Here is a 16,610-nt window from a genome sequence, read left to right as displayed (position 1 = left end):
TTTTAGCTTTGTTCATTGGGAGCTCTTTCAGTTGCTGAAGTACCTTTTTTATTTATCTCCCATTACTTTTTTTTTTTTTTACCACTTTTTTAATTCTGGCACTAAATGAGGCTCCAGGCTTATCTTGTATATTTGGTGCCCAGGTCCTGTTATCAGACATCTTTGCCCCAAGGAGAATGGTACTAGAAACAAAGAGCTGGGCACTAAGCTTATGTTCACTTATATACACATTTTGTACCCCTTCTATTCTTCCAACATCCCTGTAAAGTCATTAGTCCTATTTTATAGTTGAGCAATCTTTGCAGCCCTGCACAAGCTCCCCCAGCTAGTTGTAGAGCCTCAGGCTGAAGATTTTATTTGATTAATAAAAGCCCCAATCCATCAGCTTTTAACAGTATTCTCATTCATTTTGCTCACAAAAGGTATGCTTTATGACCAATACGCTTCAAAATGTACTTGTATTTACATTTTTTTTGTATGCAAAAATGACTCTACCTATGTGTATACGGAATAAAGTTTACTTTTGTGAAAAACGTGTAGTAATTACACATGCATAAAAGGCATAATAACATTATTTTATGTAGTCTTCTTTCACTGAAACATTGGTAGTTAAATGCTTAAGGAGATCTGGAAATAAAATATTCAGGTGATTATGTGGCATTTATTTATTCTATTCTGTGTTTATATCAGTGTGGACTCTCGAATAGTTACTTTATACTTTGGCTTATCCACACATTCATTATTTGAACACAGGGACTACTTATATGAATCAAATGATATTGGCTACCGTCAGACTGATATAGGGATTTAAACATGCAAACAACTCTGATAGAGGTGGTTAGTTATTAGGAGCGCTGGAACAGAAGACTAAGATAACTAGCAGAAGTCCCAATGTGATGTAGAGGAACACACCTCCACGTTGGCTCTGGAAGAAAACCTGGAGTTCAGCTGCTCACCTGTGCTTGTTGTGCTGTGTGCTCATGGAATCTAGAGAAGCTGGCTCTTCCCATCCAGTAATCAGAGGAATAGAATGAGGGCTGTGAAAGCATACTGTACCGCACTGATCAAGTGCTATTGGTATAATTAAACTAAACACTCAATTTGATAGGCAGCAGTAGAGTATAGTGGTTAGAGGGACGTACTCTGAATTTGGAAAGCCTGGGGTCAAGTTTGGGCTTTTACTAGTTATAACACCTTAGGATAGTAGGTTTCATAAACTCCATAAGCCTCCATTTGCTCACATGTAAAACAGAAATGATGGTAACAGAACTTACCTCTTAAATCTGTTATGTGAGGAATAATGCCCGGAAAACAATATGTTTTCAATAAATAGTCATTTTTACTTTCATTGTGTCTACTCACTTTGCTTCAGTTGTGTACAGCTGTCAGCCCTGCTATCTCCAACCTGACACTAATAACCCTAACAAGGCCTAGACTAAAGTGAGTATGTAGATAAAATCTTAAGCAAATGGTAAAATTTAAGTAAGATAAATGTAAAATAGTAACTATCATAGTATTAATTACAAAATACATATATGCAGTTTTTAAATTTCCAAAAATTATTAGCACAATTTAACCAAATAAATTAAAAATGGAATTAACATTTTATCACAAGATCAAAATACAGTGTGGGATTCCTTTTTAGGCAGATGAAAATGTTCAAGCATTAGTAATTATGGCTACATAGCTTGTGAATATACTAAAAATCACATAATTGTATCCTTCTAAAAGGGTGAATCTTATAAATATCAATAAAATTATATCTCGAAAAAGGTAAGTGAACATTAGATTTCTAGCAGGCAGTCATTTAAATATTTAGAAGAGAAAAAAATAGAACAAGAAGATTTCCAATTTTATCTCAACAGAGAGAGGCTAAGAAGTGTTACAATGTGAAGTGGTCAAGCTATAGCAGTGCCCATGTGCAGGTGCAAGAGAGACACTTTATTCTATTGTTTAAAATTGACAATACTTGCATTGTTTCCTTCTGGCTGGGTTCCTGAATACACTTGGCAATTCATATATCATTCTGGGGTTGAAATGAGTGTGTAATTGATCAAGAATTACAGGAGCCCTGACCAGTGTGTGGCTCAGTTGGTTGGACATTGTTCCACAAAGCAAAAGGTCACTGGTTTGATTCCCAGTCAAGGCACATACCTGGACTATGGGCTTGGTCCTGGGTCTGGACATGTATGAGAGGCAACCAATTGGTGTTTCACACATCAATGTTTTTCTCTCTCTCTTTCTCCCTCCCTCTCCCTGTCTCTAAAAAATAAAATAAAATCTTTTAAAAAATTACAGCAAAAAATGTCCACAAACTTATCTCATTAAACAAATCTGGTTATGCCATAACAACATTTAAGCTAAAGTTGAATAGCAAAATGAATCCCTCATAATGTAAAATATTGCACAAACACATCCTCCCCTATTATCAACATCCTCAACCAGAATGGTACATTTATTACAATCAATAGACCTACACTGATATGTAATTTTCACCCAAACTCCACAGTTAACATTAGGGTTCATTTTGGTGTTGTGCAGTCTATGGGTTTTGACTAATGCATGAAGACATTTATCCACTATTCTAGTCTCATACAGAGTAGTTTCACTGCCTTGAAAATTCAATTCTCTCGGATCCCCTTAATTCATCCCCACCTAACCCCTGGCAACCACTAATTCTTTTACTGTCTGCATAGTTTTGCCTTTTCCAGATTGTCAGATAGTTGGAATCTACAATATGTTACTTTTTCAGATTAACTTCTTTCACTTAGTAATATATATTTAAGTTTCCTTTATGTCTTTTCATGGCTTGATAGCTCATTTCTTTTTAAAGCTGAATAATATTCCATTGTTTGGATGTGCCAGAGTTTAGTTATCCATTTACTTACATTAAGGGCATCTTGGTTGCTTGCAAGTTTTGGCAATTATGAATAAAGATGCTATAAATATTCACGTGCAAGTGTTTGTGTGGACATACTTGCAATTTATGTGATTATGTCATTAAGGAATTGCAAATTAAAGTAACAGTGAGATACCACTATATACACCTGTTAAAATGGCCTAAGTGCAAAACACTGACAACAGCAAATCCTGGCAAAGATGTGGAGCAATAGGATCTCTCATTCACTGTCAGTGGGAAAGCAAAATGTACAGTCACTTTGCGTGGCAGTTTGACACATTCTTACAAAATCAAACATCATACCATATGATCCAGTAATCATCCTCCTTGGTATTTATCCAAAGGAGTTAAAAGTTTATTCTTTATATCAGCCTCTCCTTCCCTTAATTTTGCCCATTTGATATTCCTATTCTGCACTACACATGCCTCACAGGGTGTGATACAGTGTGGTAAGAATAGCAGATGTGGATTTGGTGTGGTCTGAATTCAAATCTTGACATTTTGCTGACAGATTCCATTCATTCATTCATTTAGCATTTATTTAATTAACTTCAGCATGCCATGACCTGTACTAGATGAAGAATTGAGGTTAATAAAACTTGCCCTAGAAGAGTTAAGTCTATTCAGAAGTAAGACCAATACCAAAGGATGTGCTAATATCCAAGGTGCATTCTAATTACAAAGGCATGGCAGGGAGAGTTCAGGTAAGGAGTTAAAGCAGAACCACTTCACGGAAGTAGGGAATTCCCTGCCGGCCCAGATAAATGGAGACAGAGAGGGAAAACATTGACAAAGTGACTGAAAGCTAAGACACAGAGCAGGATGTGCCCACGAGCTCATTCAGAGACTGAATTATACACACGCACTAATAACAGACTTTAGAGGAGTGCCTGAGAGGAAGTGCTGCTTCAGCCATTTCTCGATCCTCTGTACTCATTTACTTTTAAACACTCCATCTCAGATAAGAATGGAAAAGGAGGAAAATAAATAATTTGCTACTTCTTTGCTGATCTGGTACTTCCGCTTGCTTTCATTTATCTCTGGAGCGTGTCTGCTCTTTGGAGCAGTGCTCAGTCCCTCTGGGTGTATATAATAGATGTGGAATGGAAATAATGGCAGGAATGGTTTCTGCTAGTGCTGTGAGGATGCTGCTACTTCACCTGCCTAACCTGTTTAGATGGTGTGAAGAAAAGTGGTAATAAGGTTTCATCATGTATTAATTTCCACCTTTCATCTGAGAACCACACAGCATATTACAAACATTATTCCTTGCAACATCTCTGTGAAGTAACTTCAGAGCTATAGCAACTGAGTCACAAAGGGGTCTCAAAGAACTCTTCAATGTCATGTGTCTTCCCCATGAAGTGGAACCTAAAATAAGTGCATTGTCATCACTGGCAATAAACTCCCTCAAGTTCCCTCTTCAGTCCTCATTACTCATATATTATCTTTCTAGTTGTAATTATTAATTATGCCCATCTGCACAAATGCCTAATCTGTGGAGGATACTGGAGCAAGCAAAGATGTGGTATCCCAAAGAGGAATTACCTGCCTCAAGGTGGTGATATGAAGTTTAATTGAATTAATTAATGTTTGTAAAACATTTAGCAGCCCTTAGATTAAAGGGTCTAATACAAACATACAGAGTCTCCCCATTAATTACCAAAGAAAAGAGCTGGCTAATGGCTGTCTCTGTTTCTCAGACTTTGCTCTCAACTATCAGCCTTGGCACTGGGTTGTGACTTCTTTTCGGGTGGCTTGGGGTGACCCATAGGTCCACATTCAAAAAAGCCCCCCTTGCTTTTACTTCCAAATATAAAAAATAAAAAGCTTCCCTCTAAAGATAAGGTAGCTCCCCTTCTGTGAAGTTTACCTTAGTTGTCACTTACTATAACAATTCCAGGTCATTAAGAATAGTCTATAAAAATAAAAACAATAAAAAAGAGCAAATGCCCAGGCAGAAACTTCATGCCAGTGTATTAAATGTTGAGAACTTTTAACCTGAATATTTAGCTGTACAAAACAGTACATACTGAGGTGTAACTATTAAGAATTATCACAACTTGGCTGCTGTGGCTCAGTGGATTGAGCGTCGGCCTGCAAGCCAAGTGTCGCTGGTTCGATTCCCAGTCAGGGCACATGACTAGGTTGCATGTCAGGTCCCCAGTTGGGGGCGCAAGTGAGAGGCAACCACACAGTGATGTTTCTTTCCCTCTCTTTCTCCTTTCCTCTCTCTCTAAAAATAATAATAAAGAAATAAATAAATAATTTTTTTTAAAAAGTAGCAAAAATTATTTAAAAAGAAAATTACCACAGACTGCTACAACTACACTGGGCTTAAAAAATGACTAAATTACCCTCACTCTTTCTCAGGTGAAGAAAAAGTTCCAGAAGACTGTATAATGATTATTCCAAGATTACAGTCTGTGAGAGGTGGGACTCAAATCAATGACTCAAGTCTCAGACAATCCACTTCACACAGCACCATATTGCTGCCCCCCTTTTGTAAAAGGGTCAGAAAACAATTCTTTGAAATATTCATTCTAGAATATTTAAAAGAAGATTTCATTTGGAAATTAGATTTAAATAGGCTGTTTCCAGAACACACCAATTATGTAAAGCCATGGCCATATCACAGAATCATAAGGCAAGATGGAGAGAGCTTGGGACACAGCATTGGGTGCACCCACCAAGGTAAAAATCTGCATTAAGGGCACAGACGAAATTGCAGGTGCTGACAAAGGAAGTCCAATCTAACAGGTAATTGAAGCTTATAGCAATCTTGTTTAAGAGCAGCTGGCCACAGTGGGAGGAGAGGGAGGCCGTAAGAAAGAAGTGGTAATGTTTTGAAGAAACAGTCAGAGCCCAACAAAGAAAAACATGCGGCAGGTGATACTTGGAAATCTGGAGAGGAAGCTGGCTCCAGCAGTCTGTCCTTTAGCGACCAAGCCCAGCCAGAGGCTTGGGGCCTTGGGCAGTGGACAGTGTTTCAGTTCTGGGTAGAGCCTGGCAAGAGAAAACTAGTGCTTATTCCAAGGAAGGTTCTGAGTCTCGAGGCAGGCTGCCAGACAGGAACCTGGGAATAGTAATTCCTACAGGGAACCTTAGGCTTCCGAGTCCTATTAGTGGAACCAGGGCACAGTATCCAGTCAGAGTAATAGGGTGTGTAACTTGGGGTTGAGCAGTGGAGAGAGAGAATGGGTTAAATTCAGGACACTCGCCATGGGCCTGAGATGAGCTAGGAACAGGGCTGAGTCCCCTGGTGGGAATCAAGAAAAGGTCCCTGCTGGAAATGGAGACAGAGACAGGCTGGTCTGTTATTGGGACTCCCTGTCTACTGTCCTTCCTAATGTCCATTTAGGAATAATTTATGCGAGCTGTAGCTTTCATCAGCAAGTAAGGTGCTCTACAGAAGGAAGAAAGCCTCTCAATGGATCAATCAATGATATTTTGGGAGGGACAAGAGACTGAAATTAGCTACCAATGAAGTTCACAGTTTTTACTTGTTTAGAGTACAATGCCTTTAGCAAATTGGTAATGGGAATTATTATTTCCTGATGGAACAAAGAATGAAAAGTGGAACTGGGGCACACATCTAGTTCTCAGACCCTCCTCCAGTTAGTGTGGCATTAAGGGTGCTCTCTGAGGTGTCTCAGCTCTCCATATCCTTTTCTAACCCTGCCGAAGCACCTGAAATTAATAGGCAAAGTAAAAACCGCATTGCCACGCAAGGCAACTTGAAAATAAGATGCCTAGATTCCAGCCTGATTTCTGTTCTTGTAGAAGCATTTGGGGGCTGTCACTGTCTGGGCAGTTCCTTCCTTTGCAAGTTCGTATGAAACACACCCCTTTCTTTCTGTGCCTGCTGCGGAAATATTACTGTACCTCTCCCCCTACTGGACACGGAGCCTGGCCTTCTCCCCCTTATCCTCAGTCTTTGTTTTTTGAACCAGGGCACTTGTTGGCTGGTTGTGTGTTTTGTTGTTGCTCTGTTTATATCTCATTGACCCCATGGGTGGTGACGTAGATTAGCAGAAGTTTTTGGCCTGCGGTACGTGTCAGTCACTCCAACAGCTTTCCTACTGCATAAGCACAGGTCCCAACCCAGACCTCCCACATCAGAATCCCTGCGAGTGCAAACGCAGGTTCTGTGATATGGGTTATATTGTGCTTGTACTGTTTTCAAAAAAAAAAAGGAAAATAAAAAAATAGGGTAGATCTATTGTCATGCAAGATGTCGTACATTAACTACGAAGTTAATTTACACAACACTATGTAGAATATAATTCAATTTTTGTAAAAGCAGAAAATGTGTGATGTGTGTATCCTGTGGTATATATAAGGGTGTATTTTAACAAAGGAGTCCTTGGACTCGGGATTTTAGGCACTGTTCCCTGTTTCTCTCTGCCACTCACCCCAAAATCCTTGATGAAACCAATTCCAGCCTTAGAATCAGATAGTTTATATTATGACCCTACCAGTTAATAGCAATGGAAAACTTGACAAGTTACCTAATTGTCCTAAGCTTTAGGCTTTATGTGAATGGAATGAAATATCATCACTACTACTCTATTCAATGGGATCATTGTAAGGATAAATAAAATATACCTACTCAACATAGTGTCAGACAAATTATAAGAATATTTTAAAAGAAAAACTTAGTAGTAGAAGTTGAAGATAACAGTACTTGGGAATTTTTTCTACCCTAAAAAATATAAAATGGAAAAAACCAAAATGTTTTTATTAATCTTTCTTAATTAAGCACACATGCAAACTGGTTATTTTCTTGAAGGGTGTCAGGCTCCTAGGAAAAAACATTCAGATCAGGCTCTACTAATCCTGATATTTTCCAACCCTAGCCTGCCTGTCTACTGAGATTTACTATGGGCCACTTGTAGGCCCGGTCCCAGCCCCTGTGCCTTGTGACAAAAGCTGCATGTCCTTCAGAAGATTGGCGAATCATCCAAATATCCAATTGCCTGGGAAAAAATCCTTACGGCCACTCAGAGAAACTCAGCTATGTCCTATGAAATGCATTCACGAACACTCATGAAGGAGTTTATGTTGAGAATAGGAGATTTAGGAAGCACAGGTTGGTTATTCTTAAATACGTGACTGCTTGTTATATAGAAGGATGGGGTTGACACTGATCTAGTGAAACCAAGGAAAGAGCTAGAATTAACAGGTGGAATCTTCTGCCTCATAGTTTAAAGGTGAAGTTTCCACAGGTGTATGTCTGACATGTTTTATACTTTATGCATGTGCAGTTTATTATAATTCACTTATACTTCAATAAAGTAGAGAAGAGTGTGAGCCTCAATGTCTGATAGCTTGGGCTCCAATGATTGCCTTGTCATTTACTATTAGTGTGGTCTAGTACAGATTTTTTAACCTCTAATAAATCCCTCAGAGTTGATATGAAGCTAGGTGCTTAGTACTGAGTCAACATGTGGCAAACATGTGCTATTATTTGGTATTCTGATTTCTGTGAAGTTCTTAACACTGAAAGGGGTAGTTTAACATAAGGAACAGGCTTTGGAGTACTAGCACCCCTGTCTAACATGGGCAACACCAGCTTCTTAAATAAGAGAAATTCAGAGCCAGATCATCTTGGCATTGGAAGAAGATTTAGGGATTGACTGGTCTGATTCTAATCCAGGTGCCTCACCCTCAGGCGTCCCAGTCTTCCTTTCCTCCTCCCTCCCAGTGCCCCTGCATAAGGCACCTTCCCCAGTCAGCATTTTCTGCTGGCATCTGACAGCCAGGAGCTTGCATATTAAAAATTACTAAATGGTCAAATATTTTGGAATAGAAGATGGGACACACATTCATGTCCTGCCTCTTATTCTCCCACTATGTGATCTTGAACAAATCAGTTCATTGCTCTGAGCCTCAGTTTTCTCACCTATAACATGAGATGGATATTATTTTCCCCATCCGTGTGATTTCTAAAGTGCTTTGTACTGCTCAATACAGTTAAGTTCTCGATGAAGGGAGGTCATGAGGCTACTGTACAGTGAGTGTCAAATGAGCTAACAGAGGTGAAAGCAGTATAGAGTGGAGCCCGTGGGTCTTCAACTCACAAACCTGTGCAGTTGCTGGGAGGAGCAAGACAAAGTGCTTTCTTCTCCAGGTAACATGAATGCATTTTAGACCATGGTTTTCTGGAGGCAATGCTTCCACCTTTGTTCACTTAACATACTCCTTTTTTGCTACCGCCCTAAATTCCAGTGCACTTAAGTGAAATTTACTACTTCATTGATTGGCCTTAACTTTGAATCTTCATGTTTGTTGTTTTTGTTTGTTTGTTTATTTGTTTGTTTGCTTTGCTCTTTTTAACTCACATATGGTCTCTGGCTTATATGTTCTTTACAACTGAACATTCCATGTTTCTGGTCTGCCTCCTTCTTCATAGCATTGATGACCCCTCTCAGTTTGTATTCTGCTCTCAATAATCTTTGGTTACTTATGGGTGTGCACCCCTGATCTTCTGGGGCCTCCCTGCCCCAGGAAGATTTTAGGCATCATGAAAGCCTTGCACCCCTTTCCCTCTATCCCCACAATGTCTTTCTCTCTCATGCACACGCACACACACAAGCATGCACACATGTACATGTACATACATGCACTATCCCAGCATAAGCCTTCATCATACTTCTATTAAATCCAATGGCAACATTTGCCTTACCATTCCTTTTCATGATACATCTTACCCCTTTAACTCACTCTTTTTTGGGGGGGTGCTTATTGCTAATTTCTTCAGTCTCTTTAGCGAGATTCCATCTTTTAACCCAGATGTTATTCATAAAACCTAGTGTGTGGTTCACAATATTTTCAATTACTAGTAAAACTTTGATGACATGCCTATGTTAAGAATGAAAAGTTTTCTGAAGGACTATTTGTTAATATTTATCAAGTAGAACACGTATATATGTAATTTTAACTGAATACTTGTCATGTACTAAATGCTGCTGTAAGTTGTTTAACTCACATCATTTCCTGTCATAAACTCTATAAGGCAGTTACTTTTATCTCTACTTCATTTCACCTTTAGAAATTGTTCATAAGGGAATAATCTTGGCTATATTCAAAATATGCATATACAAAAATTTATCAAAGCATAGTTCGAATTGAACATATCCAATATGACAGAATATTATGCATCTATTAAATATCAAATTTTTCAAGAATGGTTAATAACATGAAAAATGTAATAAAATATTAAGTGAAAAACAAGATGCAAATTCTTATATGTAACACTAGCTCAATATTATCCATGGATGCATAAACAAAAAAAGAAAATATACAGTGAAATTCTAACAGTGACTGTCTCTGAGTAGGGAGAATTCATTTTTTGCTTGAGTCACTTGTCTATATCATCTAATTTTCCACAATAAACATACTTTAATGCCATAAGAAAGAATAAACGTTATTAAAAACATTGTTTTGCTAGAGCATAATTTCTTTAAGTTCTGCTTAACCTCTACTGAGCCCAAGTTTTTTGTTTGCCCCAATTGGGAGCTTTACAATGCCAATGTCTTTGCCATGGCCCATGAACTAGACATTAATATTATTTCCTAAGATGAGGAGCTGGAAATGTCATGCAAGTTTATTGCAATTACACAGAATATATCAAAGTAAAGAACTTGTCGGCTTCTCTTTGTGGCAGGAAACAAATCCTTATTAAGGAGCCATTGAACTTCCTGAACAGCCCTGAAAAATGAACACTTAGTTACTATGCGTTAGGCCTTCTGCTTTCCTTCAGGATGTTTCCTGCTTCCTGTGCTGTTCTTTGTTCTTTGCTCCCTGCCAGCCCCTGCCTTTCCCAGATCTGATTAGCCCTGGTCCTATTTGAAGCTTGGCTAGGGTCCTCTGGATTTACTCCCCTTCTTCTGATCTTGTGAGCGGGTACAGAGCAGCCCGCCTAGATACCCAGCCAATGGTGGCACCCCTGGCAAAACGGGGATACCCAAATCATCACCATTGACAGTGGAAGAGCTTGGACAAAGAATTGACTTTATGGCAAAATCTGCTTCTTTCTCTGAGGGGAAAAATAGTAAAGGGAAAATTTTTCATTTCAATTGTAGGCAATAATGGGCACCTTAACCATTATTTCTGAAATACAATCAGGTGTTCCTTAATGATGGGGAGAATAAATCAAGCACAAGAGAAAACGCTGCAAATTAGACACAGTGAACCTAAGATGCATGAGGCTGCTGCCAGCTTAACATGACACACTGTTTATAGCAAGCCTTTTCTCTTTTAAGAAGCAAGAGTACACTATAAAATAATGATAAAAAGAATAACAAATGCATAAACCAGTAACATAGTCATTTGTTATTATTTCCAAGTATTATGTACTGTGCATACTTGTATGTGCTATACTTTTATACTTTTATACCAGCATCACTCCAAACAGGTGAGTAATACACTGAGCTGTGATATGATGGCTACAATGTCTACAACACCAACAGACAATAGGGGTTTTTAAATTCCACTATAATCTTATGGGACCACTGTAGTATTTGAGGTCCATTGTGGACAGAAAGGCGAGTATGCAGTGTGTGACTGCATTGAAAAGGACATAGATTTGTAGTCACCCCAAACCTTGAAGCCAGGATCTAAAGCTAGCCAGGGGAGCTTGTGCAGGGCGGCAAAGATTGCTCATCTATGAAATGGGACTGATAACTCCACAGGGCTGTTGGGAGACTATTTTATTTCTAGACCTTCTTAAGAATTTAACAACCAGTATTTTAGTGGAAGGAGACTGCATAAAATCGTTCGATTATACCTTTGTTCTTTCTCTACATGTTTTCACAAAAGTAAACTTAATTCCACATACACGTCAAGTAGATGTTTTTGCAAACAGAAAGAAATGTGATTACAAATCCTGTTTTGGCTTTCGTATTAACTAACCACCCTCTATTGTATTTGTTTGCATGTTTAAATCCCTACATCAGTCTGAAAGTAGAAAATATGACAATTTATATATATAGTTGCTGTACTCAAATGATGTGTTTTGAATGAATGTGTGAATAAGTAAAAAAATGAGTTTTGCCACAGTCACCTGATTATTTTATATCTAGACTTCCTTAAGCATTTAGCTACCAATATTTTAGTAAAAGAAGACTACCTAAAATAGTTTGATCATACCTTTGTTCTTTCTCTACATGTTTTTCACAAAAGTAAACTTAATTGCATATATACAATAAGTAGAATGCTTTTTGCATCCACAGAGAAATGTGATTACAAATACCTTTTGAAATCATAATTTGTATCTTTTGTAAGTAAAATGAATGCAGATACTACTAAAAGTCAATGGATTGGGATTTTCTTTAATCAAATAACACCTGCAGCTCTTGTTAGCCTCACTGCAACCCCAGTTTCTTAGCCTCTGTGAATAAAGCAGTGACCTGGTAGTTCTTGAGTCTGCTTGGTTCCTCAGAGAGTCCTGCCAACTCTGCATTGTCCAGTTGGATTTGCAGTCAGATGTCTTATTCTGCCAGGCACCGGGCACGCAATGAGATTTTTTCCTGTAAGTTGGGCACAAAAAGATCAGCATTGGGAGCAGCCTCCTTTGGGACAGCTACTCTGACAGAATGCAGTAAGGAAGGAGCAGGCAGAAAGTCCTTTGAGCAAAGGGTGACTCATGGGAGGAGTTAGTTCAGTTTGCTAAGTATTGGCATTTGCTGAGTGAAGGTGTGTGCTCAAGAAGGAATTTTAACCTGGAGAATCAGTAACTCTTTCAGTCAGCTGGTGACGCCGGTGGCTTGGCAAGTTCGCCCTGGAAGCGTCTGCTCTGGGAAGGTCGGGGAGGAGGCGTGGAATCACTTTTTCATGGGGAACCACTTTGAGGAGGGCCAACATGCTTTGCTCAATGAAGGAGAAGAGAATGAGATGGTAAGATTCTAGCCACATTCCTCTCTTCCTGTTCCTATTCCCCAGCTTTTAATACTGTCTCATACACACACATACACCCTCTGCAATTTGACTCTGGTATTATGTGAGAAAAAGTCATGTCTGAGAAATCTTTCTGACCCATAAAGGTAGCCTCTGACAGCAGAAATGTGCTAGGCTGAAAATATTGTATTCATTTTATCAAAATGTTTTCTTTTTAAAATAAAACAGAAAGTAAGAGAAGCACAATGCCACTTTATGATATATTTTTGAGCCTTACCAGTCAAGCAAGTTCTGTTCAAAACTTGTAATAATTTCAGCAAATTCCTTGGCTTGGGCGCAGTGTATTCCCTGATAGGAAGAAGCAGAACAGAAACAGGGAAATAAGAGTGCAGTTGGGTCTTTGACCTTTTTCTCTTCTCACAGATCTGTGTTCACTAAGACTGTTGGACAGTAAAAACATATAAAATATTAACAATTATCAGCCTGCACACATTTCTGTTTACTTATAGAATTTCACCTGTAGCTCCCTAGTTATCTTTTATCTTAGATGTGTTCCCATCTGGGGAACTGTAGGAAAATCAAAGGTAATTCTTACACTCTTGCTGTATTTGTTAATTACCATGTAATCAAGAGAATTAGAAATGCATAGTTCTCTTCAATAAGGCCTTTCTGCTAATTGTGTAAGGATAGTGATTTTTTTGGGGTGTGTGTGTGTGTGTGTGTGTGTGTATGTGTTTTTGTGTGCCAGTAATGGTGTAATTAAAATGTGATGCTCTCATTCTATAATAGCATTGTATCTTCCTGGAATTAATATGTAAATAACAAACCCAAAAGATATTTACTTAAAATGTTTTCTTGGTTATTTGCTTTAGCCCTGACTATTAAATTCTTTGTTCTTAAACGGGTCTTTCAGCTATAATCTGCTTACCTGTTCCTATAGCAACAACATTTTTTGGACCTTCAAAAGTAGATCCCTTCTGCTATCAAGCTGAAAAATTACAGGGGAAGAAAAGGCACCCAAATTGATGTGGCTTTCTTAACCATCTTTTTACTTTTTTAGATTTGACAGCAAAATGGCAATTGCCTTTAGGCCCTATAGAAATGTCATCAGAAATTACCTTCTGACCCTATTTTTATTTTTCCAGGGTGTTTTCTTTAGAGAGTGAGTATTCCATTACTCTGTATTATATGTTGAAAATTCGATACCCATCTTGAATACTATTAACCAGAAGGCAGGGTCTCCTTCTCTCTAATTTTTAAAATTCTCCCTCAAATGATCAGATCAAAACATATCTGTTTTTCCCATACACTCATTTCTGCTCTTTAACAATTTGTCATTCGGGAGTCATTAAGAGTGTACTTACAAGTGGACATTTTTAATTCTAGGGAGACTACTATCCCTTCTGGAGTTTACGCATACTTGCAAAGCAATCTTGTTAATATTCATCTTCATAAAACACCCCCAAATGCAACAGGGTGTTCACTCATTCTGTATGCAGCTGAACCCCAGTTAGAAGAGAGCCTTTGATATGGAAAGGGACACTGTGTTTTCTGGAGAGGTGTTACTTGGCCAGAGTCTCAGCAGAGGTACAGCAATTGGTATGCATCCTGGTCTGCCTGGAAAAACCTGGCCACCTGCCTGTTTCAGTGTCTGACACTCTGTCCCTTTTAAACTGACTACTCCACTCCCCTTGCCCAGAGCAGTAAACTTCAAAAATTGTCAGCAATCATAAATGTACTCCATGTGTTTTCACAGTGATTTTTAATTTATGAAATATGTTTTAAGCCACTAGCTAATTTAGTTTTCACTACACCCTGTGAGGTAGACATTTTGATTCCTATTTTAACTATGAAGAAATCAATGTACTTGAGAATTTGCTTGTCTAAAGTTGCATAAATCCAGGACCTGAGGCACCACATAGGTTAGTGTATGTTGGTAGCTCTTTTGTCTCTGGGCCTGAACATAGCTTATTGATACCCTTTCCAGTTCTTCCCAAGGCCATAGCATTCTTAACAAACCCACTGCCTCCCTTAATAAAACAAAGGTTAGGAGAACATGTGCTCTTAGGCTCCCCAGGACCCATTGTGTTATATATGATTTGTGTTTTCTGAGTAAGTCTGTCTCCTCAAACTTCAATGGTAAGTCTTTTAGAAAGCCAAGATTATTTAGAAATGTGTCACACCAAAGTGTTTACAGTTTCTTGCTTTATAATATACGCTGGACCTTTGCAGAAGTCATGCCACTGATGATAGAAATGACTTCAAATTTCAAGAGAGAACAGCATTCTAGGGGTTATCCCTCGTGTCAAATAGAGAAGAACAGGACTATTTTCAGGCCTAAAAACACTTGGGACTATCTTTCATTCTGAATTAAAAGAAACAGAAACTGAAGATAACTCTGAGTGACCTGAAAGTAACAACTGTAAGTATAAAATGAGATAGGAACCAATGAAAGAAAAAATTTGTTAAAGGGACAAGGAAGGAAAGGGAGGACATTGACCTTAAGGGAAGGTTCACCCAGATGACTCAGAAGGGCCTCAGAGAAGAAACTGATTCTCAAACAATGCCAAGACCAGACCAGCCCCCTGACTCTCAGTAGCCTTGGGCTAGCCACTTGCCTGCTCTAGCCTCAGATTTTCCTAGCTGTGAAATAGGAGCGGTCCTTTCCACCTTACCTGTCTCACAGGGCTCTTAGGAAGTACAACTAGAGTAATCTGTGTGGAAGTGTTTAGAGAAGTATAAAATTCTGGAAAAGTATAAGCTGCTATTACCAAAACAAAGATGAAAGGGTCAGGGTTTCAGGAATTAGCCAATCAAATGAATACTACTTCCCAAAATGAGGTAGCCTCTTCTCATTCAGTAATGACAAGTGAAGAATATACACTTTGATCACAAGCTCTAGAGACCATTTATAAATGGAGAGGAGCTGAGTCATCTTATAGCCTGCCTTGTAGTGCCTGCCTTGGGAAACCACCTACCTGCCTTGGGACTTAGTTTCTATAAGAGTATCAGAGGGCCTTCGAATTCTGATCTTGTAAATTTATATTTTGAAAGGCCTTTTAAACACTGAATTGACTGAACAAAGATATCATTGTTTAATTGATTCAAACATTGCTCACCATTATCCTTAGTGACACCTCAGTAGCATCAAACTCCTTTGGGAAGGTGTTTTGTTTCAGTAAGACTTATGTTAAAAGAAGTAATATAGTTTTCTTTTTTTAGTTTTGACAAATAAGAAAAAAAACACCTTGGATTATTTTTTTCTGATTATAAAGATAACATGTTTATTGTAAAAATATTTAAATGACATACAAAGTTCTAAAGTATGAAGTACATATGATTCATGACATTTCCACTGAGACATGATCAGTATTATTACATTAGTGACTCTACTTCCAGATCTATAAAAAATGCATGCACTTTCTAATTAGCTTACTGCATTTTAACATTATCTATACTCTTGTAATATTTGCATCTGTTGTATATATATCGTGAAAATGCTATGTAATGATAGCTGCTGTATATCTCTTCCCAACTCCACATTCAGTGATGTCATTTTAGTAGCTTGAAATGAGTAATGTTGGGAGTGTTTGCCATAAAAGTCGGTAAATAAGACTCCCACTCTGTCTCACCTGAAGGCCAGTTGTTAAATATTTACCAGCACACAAGTGAAAATATTTCCTCAAGACCTACCTTTGTTTCCCTCATGATACTGTATATGGAAATATCCAAACACAGTAGAGACATTATGTTTGGATATCATCTATTTATTTGCACTAAGCATCATGCCAAAGCAAAATCAATCACAATC

The 16,610-nt window shown here is 38.3% G+C and overlaps 1 protein-coding gene across 1 annotated transcript in view; it reads left to right on the top strand.

The window, feature by feature from the left end:
- Window positions 1–12,665: 12,665 nt before the first annotated feature.
- Window positions 12,666–16,610, top strand: part of ATP13A4 (ATPase 13A4) — a 124,184-nt gene continuing 120,239 nt past the window's right edge. Inside the window, exon 1 of the mRNA XM_090275416.1 lies at window positions 12,666–12,799. Coding sequence (XP_090131542.1) covers window positions 12,737–12,799 — 63 coding nt within the window. The 5' untranslated portion in view covers window positions 12,666–12,736. The remainder of the gene's footprint in view (window positions 12,800–16,610) is intronic.

This window comes from Furipterus horrens, unplaced genomic scaffold (genome assembly GCF_987537825.1).
Source record: "Furipterus horrens unplaced genomic scaffold, mFurHor1.1.pri manual_scaffold_1, whole genome shotgun sequence".
Classification (NCBI taxonomy): Eukaryota; Metazoa; Chordata; class Mammalia; order Chiroptera; family Furipteridae; genus Furipterus; species Furipterus horrens.
Note: the sequence above shows the minus strand (reverse complement) of the source record. Positions and strands in the feature narration are given on the sequence as shown.